Source organism: Sinohyriopsis cumingii, unplaced genomic scaffold (assembly GCF_028554795.1).
Source record: "Sinohyriopsis cumingii isolate HCF-2022 unplaced genomic scaffold, ASM2855479v2 utg001779l, whole genome shotgun sequence".
In the NCBI taxonomy this organism is placed as follows: Eukaryota; Metazoa; Mollusca; class Bivalvia; order Unionida; family Unionidae; genus Sinohyriopsis; species Sinohyriopsis cumingii.
The window spans coordinates 942,047-951,711 of record NW_028316050.1 but is presented as its reverse complement, the minus strand read 5'-3'; the positions used below and the strand labels follow the sequence as shown (position 1 = coordinate 951,711).

General features: G+C 34.7%; 1 protein-coding gene across 1 annotated transcript in view; it reads left to right on the top strand.

Annotated features, from left to right (window-relative positions):
* Positions 1 to 2,227: 2,227 nt before the first annotated feature.
* LOC149771561 (F-box/LRR-repeat protein 6-like) overlaps positions 2,228 to 9,665 on the top strand; it is a 33,856-nt gene continuing 26,418 nt past the window's right edge. The window contains exons 1-2 of the mRNA XM_089948349.1: positions 2,228 to 2,383; positions 5,174 to 5,449. Coding sequence (XP_089804475.1) covers positions 2,232 to 2,383; positions 5,174 to 5,449 — 428 coding nt within the window. The 5' untranslated portion in view covers positions 2,228 to 2,231. The remainder of the gene's footprint in view (positions 2,384 to 5,173; positions 5,450 to 9,665) is intronic.

Here is a 9,665-nt window from a genome sequence, read left to right as displayed (position 1 = left end):
AAATAGCAAGATGGGATATTTTTGTCACCAGTAAGGAAAAAAAATCGCAATTTGCGACATTGGCGAAGCCCAGGACGATCCCTGGTATAGTACAAGTCACATGGGTCATGTATGTGCATGTACTCGTTTTAAATATAAATTATTCTTTTAAAATATAACACTAATTTTTTTTAACCAAAGTCTATTCAATCCTGATTATTGATTGATCTGTACCTTAACTGTCACCAACAAGCTCCCAGACGAAAATTATCGCTATGGACTTTTACAATGGTAGCCATATACTAAACGTGTGTCAAAATAAGAGCATGTAAAGTGGAATTGTCACAATTGAGGTTAGTCAGACTTGTTTATCAATATTCGTAGCTGTCATTGTGGCATTACAGCATGCAACATTCAATCCGGATTGTGCTGGATCACACCTTTCGGTTCATTTTGTCCAAAAATGTATATGTACTTGTAACATTCATTATCAGGGATTGTGCTGGGCTTCACCAATGTCACAAATTGTGATTTTGTTTCCTTATTGGTGACAAAATTTACCATTGGGTGATCTTTTTGGGGACATAATTGTTGGCTGTTAAAAATTGTATATACAGTACTTGTGTTTGGAGTTGAGAAATTCAAAGGCACCATGACAGAAAGCCCCAAACTTGGTATAAAATTGCACTCGACTCTGTTGTTACATAAACAATTCCTTTGTTCATATTGACAAACCACCCTAACATGGCATTGTTATATCATAATCTGCTTATGCTGATGTCTGGCCTAAGTACTCTGTGCTGTGATATAACCCAAATAGTCATGCTACCTGACTACAAATGACAGATGGCAATTTTTGTCTATTTTGAAAAATTTACCAGAAAAAATAGTTTTGCTCAAAATTCAAAGAAAACTGAATACCTTGAAGCATCCTAAGCAAATGAAAAAAAAATTCTGTCTCCGTCAGTTTTATAATTATTTGATGTTGACACATCAATTACAAATTGGCATTTGTTTGGTCCTTTAAAGAGTGCCTTTTGTGGCACCTTCAGTAAAACATAAGCATTAATCAAAGCAAGCCAATGCTCATTGATCAAAGAAAGTTGGCAACAAACTTCAGTAAAAGCATTGTTTCATTTTTCATAGTGATTGGAACATATTTATTGTGCTATGAAAGTTTCCTTTTTTCAACAATAAGTTCATGCTTATGATTGCTACCAATGGCGGTTTAAAACCCAAATTAAGGTTGCAATATTTTGAAACAATAGATATCTGGTCATCACATTAAATGAAGGTGGGACATCTCACAAGAATGTGAAAGTATTTAATTTGTTCACTTATTTCCCTATGTATAGCCTCATCCCCTTGGTAGACTTGGCATCATGGTAGTTGTTTCTGGCTAACCATAATCTAGGCTTATTTCAGTATATGTACATGTAGCATATAAACAACTATACAGTCAGGTGCTACTAGGATAATAAATATTGGAGTGAGTTGTTTCAGGAAACATGTTCATTGACAATGGGATATAGATCAAACAAGGACTAGCATTTTTTTATATATACATTTTAGTTGTATTTTCTAACACGATTTGACTGATATATGAATTTTTGTACACATGATCGATAATATATTATTTAACACATTATGGAGTGTACTACACAAATATAAGTTGTCAATATACAAGTGTATTTCAAACTAATTGTCTTCATTTAATCAAAATTTCCATTTTTTCTTCTTCTCTGTACAAGTCCTAGTCAGTTGTTTTGATTTGTCCTCCAATATGACCATCATAGTGGCTTCCTTGAAAATATTGCTATTGCTAATTTTTCTAGATGAATGGTTAAATAACCAAATGGCAGCATATCATATCTGATTGGTCCTGATCATGACAGCCATCTGGAAAATCTTGTTATTGTTACTCTAAAATGAAAAGTCATATCAACATGGGGTTTTCACCAGAAGACATTGTATGGTGTCTTGTTGGTCATAAATGCAAAATGATGCTGAGTTGACAGCCATTATGGCCACTTTTCTTTGAATGTATGGTCTTATTGATATGGGGTTTTCATCAAAAGACTTTAGATATCTGTAGTATCCATAAACTGTGTCAAATTTACATCCAATATGCCTACCATAATGGCCATCATGAAAATGGTTCTTTTCCTGGTAAACCTGTGGCTACCATATGATTCTGTAATGTATCAGACCGTGTCATACCAGAACGACTTTTCCCTTTCAGATAATGCAAGATGCCCAAATATGAAAAAGGTATACTAGGAGTTCGGAAAGATCCAAAGAATCAGATTTTGTTTTCTTTCAATGTGAGGGAAGGTGAAGAGTGGCCTTCTGATGATTCTGATGATTCTGACTATAATCCAGGGGAGTCTTTGGAAATATTGAGGTATTCACAAAGATTTGTGGGCAGGGGAGACCATTCTATATTGATCTTCTAGCCCAGTAATGATGATGTGAGGAAAATAGTTTCAAAGTTCAATTTTTGTTCTTTTTCATATCAAAACTATGCTACTTGCATGAAATTTCATTTGCCCAACAATTGATTTTAGCTGTGTTGGCTAGTTGCCTTAAGGATTGTTATCACTATTTTATATTTTTGTCAATACATGTAGTTTATTCCTCACCTGTATTATCAGATTTTTCTCTCAACACTAATTTGGCGTAAATTTTTCAGTGTTAAAGGTTTTTATCAAACAATTTGCAAATTGTCACAGTTAGAGAACATCATTTTGGCAGTTAAGACAATATTATGTTGGTCCTCTGTCTTACTTTATATTTTATCCGGGACCTGCAGTTGTACGATTCCCTCCAAAATTTAATTAGTTCTTTACCCTCCCCCAACTGGCCATATAATTTTATGGGGTTAAATTATTATTCTGACTGTAGTATTTTGGTATGTTTTTTATTGTTTCATTAATCACGAGACAAGTTTGTTTCAAGTAAAGGATGGAATGGCATTGTGTCCTTTTTTATACCACAAATCAGAATAAGACAATAGTTTTCAAGCATTACACATACACAAACATACACACACTTTTAGAAACTTAAATGGTATCCCCCCAGTAAAGACTTGGCTTTAGCATATGTTTAGCAGAAATCAAGGCAGTGACCCATTATAAACACTGTTTATAAAATGTTAGCATCAGGAGATGTCAATTTCAGCTTGGGAAAGGTTCGTTTCTATCACATGAATGATTTACAATCAGATACCGTTTAAAAAATCAATATCTTAATTTCTATCAAATATATTGGGACAATAAAAAATAAAATAAAAACATCTTGTACATTCTGTACATTGAGAGAGAGTTCATCTACTTCTTTTGCAATGCATTTACACGTTACTTTATTCAAAGAAATCTGAACAGACTTTTGCATCAACAAGAGTTCGAACAAGACAGGTCAATCTTACTCATGACGGCATTCTCCTTCATGCTTCATTGCCAAGAACCAGCTTTCTTCCATGGGTAAACAGACTTTCATTGTCAAACCTCTTTCCAGTCTCAACAACTCAGCTCAAGGCCACCTACAAGACCCATTTTGGGCTTTCAAGTGATACTTTAATAGAACACATCCTTTGCGTCAAGGGAGATCAAGCCTTCTTCTGCTTCTCATGAAAGAATAGGATGATATATTAAAACAGACAATCTTGTCATGGATTTAGTGGGTTATTTGTTCAGCATATAGAGAAATAACCCCAGCTCAAATGGATTTATTATGCTTTTTGGCTCACAAGGTTAGAGCAGTTGCCACCAGCCAGCATTGGACTGAAACTGTTCACTAACTTACATCAATCAGGCTGTGGGATGGAGATCGGAGTCCACTTTTTCTTGCTGCGATCTGTCATCCCAAAGGGCCCAACAATCTTTTAGGACCTATATCCACATCTCAGTCATCCTTCCATATCAATCAATAGCTTCTTAATGACTTCTGTTGGATATACGGGAGGAAATCTTTTCTCTGTTTGAAGGCTCGCCTTGACATATGGAGTCCCCTCCAGTTGGGTTACTTAGAAGCTGTCTCGCATACCATAGGGGACAAAAGATGGTATCTCCAGGGTTTGGGGTAATATAGTGTACCTCCCTCCACCTCTTACCAATTATCCTAAGGTATTATGATTGGGTAATGTTTTTAAAGAAGAAAGCAATTTTTCCTTGTAAAATATGTTTCTTTGAGAATATCCTACCAAATCATAATACAAATACACCCTCATGGCCTTCCCACAGTTACATACACAGAGTACATGCCTTCCACTGAAGTAGTAACTGACATGTTCTTAGGCTTTGCACCGAGTCTTATTGGGGAGGTCACTCTGCCCGTCTGCCACATAGGTCAGCAAAGAACTTTTAGCTCCTTTTAGCTAACAGTAGTATCTCTGATGGCTGGATTTGTGAAGTAATAGTAGTTCTCCTAAGTTATTATGACTGGCTAAGTATTCTAGAAGAAACATATATTTATAGGAAAAATTGGTTTTTCTAACTTCCATCTTCATTTCGGAAAGAAAATTGCTTTACATTGATTAACAATGTGTTATACTTAAACAAAAGGAGAGTGGATGGAGTAAAATCAAAGGAAGGCGAAATAAAACTATTTTGTTGCATGTTTTGGCAAAATCACAGTCACAAGGGTGACTTTTGCCTTAATTATCCCCATAGCATAGACCATGGATAGTAACAAGGCATTAAACATAACACATTCATACAATAGAAATGTAATGTTTATTGATTTGTGTCCGATTCTTGAAAAATACTGTTTTCTGGGTCATGTTATACAAAATACAGGGGCAGGCACATGAATAATGCCAGTTTTTGAATGAGAAGGTGAAGTTTGTATATGGACAGTGCTAATTTGGTAATATTTCTAATATTTATTTCTTTGTATATATAGGGTTGAGCATTATTTTTTTACATGAAGCCACTTGGCAAGCAGCTGGCAAAATCCACTTGTCCTACTCCTAAATCAATTGCCCTAAAAAATTTGGCAATGTGGATTGCTTAATAGTAGTACACATTCATTTCATTTCACTGCATGATAAAAAAAAATGTGCACAAGAATTAAATCAAACAACATTTATACAGATATAAACACTATATCTCTACCCTTTTTTTAATTTAAGTAAGATTCAACTATGCATTTAAGATTCAGGTGAACAATCTAAACTAATTATATTTATTTTCAGCAAATATAAAGAGAATTCAAGTTCTGATGAAGAAAAATCAACACAAGATACAGCTAAGAAACATAAGTCAGTTGAGATTCCATCAAAAAAGCAGAAAAGAGATGATTCCAACAAGGATGCCAGTGTCAGGAATGCCAAAAAGAAAAACACGGCTGAAAGAGAGACCGTGCCTAGCTCCATTAAATGTACAACAAAAATTGATCTACCCCTGGAATTATGGATGAAAATCTTCCACTTTGTTGTGGAAGTAGAGGGGGCTTTACCATTTCTTCCAAGGTGCAAGTCAGTGTATATTATTTAGTCAAATGTGTATGCAATGATTGTGTAGCAGACCATATGAAAGTAGCCTTCATAGATGGATGGTCTATATAAGTGTCTTGTAACTGAATTTGTAAGAAAAGATGAAGCATTGATAATGCTGGCAAACATTATAGAAAATTAAGAGCTGGTTAAAAAATGATTTTCCACAAATATCTGTCCTTTGCTTGGTCTTGGGGATCATCCTGTTTATATGCAGAATTTTAAAACTGACTTTATGTTTTATCCAGCTATATTAGCGTATCTAACAATTTTTTCCACTATGTACATCTCATCAGCTGATGCCTTCTTTATATAAATATAAAAAAGTATTAATTAACCAGTCGCATTTTAAATGTATACCAGAACATCATTTACTAATTACTCATTTTTACCACATAATTATAAATTAAACTTCCCCCATTAATCTATCATCAATTAATGTATATTGAATTATATTTTTCAAGGACAGAAATCCTAGACACTGTTTCTATGTTCCTTCTGTAACAGACATACTTTATACATATCATCCACATATTTGATATGCTGGAGAAATTCAATTTTCTTCTGATAATTTCAAAAATAGTGCTAAATAATAATGATTAATTTCTTTGCAGATATATAGTTTATAATCTAAATTAACATCTTATCACTCATATTATATACATACATTCATGCACTCTCGACACACATTTTAATGTGAAGTTTTGTGTCTTTCAGCGTCACACTGATGGACAACATCATGGTGGTGTTGTCTCTGGACCTAATAATTCAAATCAATATGCCAAACTAAATAGCCCCACAACTTTAGAGGAGATTGGACAGAATAATGTCCCCTTGACTGACCGTTTTCATCAGAAGTGATCAATAAGACAAGAAATGATTCTTTATGAAGTATTGGTAATGTTTGACAATGTAGTCCTCTTAAAGCATGTGCAATTGAACATGTCAGCATATCAGTATATGAGCTTCCAATATTTGAAAATTGTGCCGATATAAAACAAAAGAACAATTATAATGTTGGGATACCTTGGCTTTCTCACACAGGGATAAAAGAAAGATGGGGTCTGAGATCACTATGTTTACTATTCATTGAAATTTATAACAAATCTCTAATTTATCCCATTGAACAATAGCTAATGTTTTTATGCTGTTAGAAAGATTTCTTAACATCAAGAACTGTTCATCACCTTTTTTTGGAGGAGGTTAGCGGTGAATTCTGGTGTTATGAAGTTGTGTAATATTTGTTTACAAAGTACTTCACCGGTGATGTGCAGCAAGTTGTGCTTGAAACAAATGCAAAGTAACTGTGTCTTCCCTTTGCTCTGTCTGCGTGAGTTCGAGTCTCAGCCTCGGCTAACGTTGGTACGTGAGAAAGCCTGCCAGTAGCTTATCGTGGGTCGGTGGTTCTTCCCGGGGTTTTCCAGGGTTCTTCCTCCACCAATTATACTGGCCGCCATGTATAGCCTATCTTGTGCTGAAAAATGGCGTTAAACCCTACAACAACAACAACTTCCCTTTGCTGTTGAATTTGTTTCTGGAAAAATTACAAATGGATTGGTAGATGTTGTGATGCATAAATAAAAGTTGGAAACATTGGCATACCCTTTAGATTGACAGAAGTAATATCCAAATCTATTTGAATTTTTTTTTCAAAATGATCTGCAGAATGTCTGGTAGACTTGTTGGGGTTACCACAGCAAGAGGATATTGTCCATCCAAAGTTCCTGTTGTGCAACAGGTATGGTGGAATTAGTTATACTGTCCCAGAATATGGACACTATATACATGGTATGCTATTGAAGTAAAATTGTTTGAAAAATGCTAAAGACAGCTAACATGCAACAGATCCTTGGCACTGAATAACCTTTATCTGTTGCTATGCCATAAAATACTAAACCAAAATAAACTGATCCTGCTGGTTTTAAAAGCATGACTTTATCAAGCTTTCAGCTGCATCATTTAGTGGAGTTATGGCCTCTTATTTCCTATCTTCCCAAACCGTGGTTTCTTTGGCCTAACTTTACCAGTTTTTGTTTGATTTCAACTACATTTTTGCTGTGCCCTTTATAATTATGACATGTGGACTGATTTCCATTTCAAGTTATCTTTATCCAGGTATACAACAATTATGACCTGTGATTTCCTGTCCCCTTAGACTGTTTTTAACAGCATAACCATGCCTATGACTATTGGATGTTGATTTGGTCTGATATGCAACTTTATGTAGATGAGATCCAGGATGAGTTTTATTTTCAGCCATCTACTTTTTTGAGATTGTTTGAATGTATAATTATCATTCAGTGGTGGAGTCATTGTCCTTTTTCATTCAGTTTATTTTTGTTTTTACTCATACAATGGCAGTAGTCATTAGAATTTCAAGCAAATTTCACATGCAGCTTTATATTATTTTGAACTCTTTCTTGAATTCAGTTGCCAGCATTGGCATCATTTTCTTGTATATAGATGGTATGGATCTTTGGTCCATTTTTGATGGATACACTGCTTTATAGCCTCGTTGTTGCTCTGTATAATTTTCTCCAGAGGAGGGTTCAACATTAATATCTGAGATCACTTGGTGTGTCTGGCAACCTACTTTTGCTGACCAGTTTATTATCTGCACAGAACTGTTTTGGGTCTGAATGAAAGGAAAAAAGTAGTAGAATTTACTGATTGAATTAATATTAGTCCCATTTATTTAAAAACCACTCCAGTGGCATAAGTGGTTAAAGCATCCACCCTGGATGCAGGAGGTCAGGGGCAAAATTCTCTGCCAAGTCATACCAGAGACTTATAAAAATGGTACTAGCAGATGCCTCCCTGTGCACTCAGTATTAAGAGGTTGGCATTAGGACTGGTTGGCCCAGTGTCAGGATAATTTGACTGGGTGGGACTTAATGCTACATGTCTGCAGCATGATGCCCCAGTGCTAGACATCACTATAAACTGCCACACTGCAGATATCATAACGATATGACTGAAAACTTACTAAAGCTACGTTAAATATCCAAATCACATGCACATACATTTATTTAGCTGCAACATTTACAGGATCTGAGGTAGGATACCAGCTTTAAAAGATCAGAGTTATGAAATAAATAAATAGGAATACATCAAATTTTTATCCAATAATTTATTTTTACCATTAAACTTTATGGATGCTTTTTGCTTGAAATGTGCTTCCAGCAGTCCTTTAATAACCATACACCATGCTGAAGTTCATTAAGAAAAGACTGCAAAGGCTTATTATTCATCCATTGTGTTTTGTTTGAAATTATTTCTTGTGCATATAATTTTTCTCAAACATATATACTGTTAATCCTCATTTGCTGTTTGTGTTAAAGATCTTCACCTTTTTGGGGTGGATGTGGGTGCTAAGCTGATGTGATTTCAGTTTGGTCAGTTTTCAGTTGATTTTATGATTCAGGTGCTTAGTTTTTGTTTCAAAAGAATTAAAACTCATCATTGCAAGCATTTCAGTAATCTAGTTAATTCACTGTTGAAGTTGCAGTTTGCAGGCAAAACATTTTATGTGACTGGACAATTATAATCTGACTGAAATGATTGTAGTGATGTAATTTGAGGTTAACAATAGGAATCTGAACTATTGACATTTCTGTAAGAAAATATTGTTCCAAACAGAAAAATTGTACCTAATTAAAAACATTGTACCTAATGGAAAACTTGTATCTGATTGAAAATGTGTAAAATCTTCAAAACAACTAAAACTGCATATGATTGCAAATTATTGTGAAAGTCCAAAAGCAGTTGATGATTGTGTGAAAATTAATGATTTATACATGTGTTGATATGCATGTTGAAAAAATCAAGGTTATACTCACACAAATATTACAGTTACACAGAATGGATTAGGTAATAGATATTCTTATTAAATATATACTATCAAAATATATTTTCTGAGAATGCATATTAGCAATTAACTTTGGAGATAGTTTCTACTGAACTGTTTCTGTACATGATATCATGTTTAAATAATATCAGGGTCAGAATCCGTTGGTGGTTAGGGGCCCCAAGTGGTCATTATGGATCACTGCCATCCCACCTGTCTGCATGGATTTGAGTCTTGGTCTCGGCTAATGTGGGTACGTGAGAAAGCTTGCAAGTAGCTTCATTGGTTCTTTCCAGGTACTTCCTCCACCCATCATACTGGCCGCCGTGTATGGCCTATCTTCTG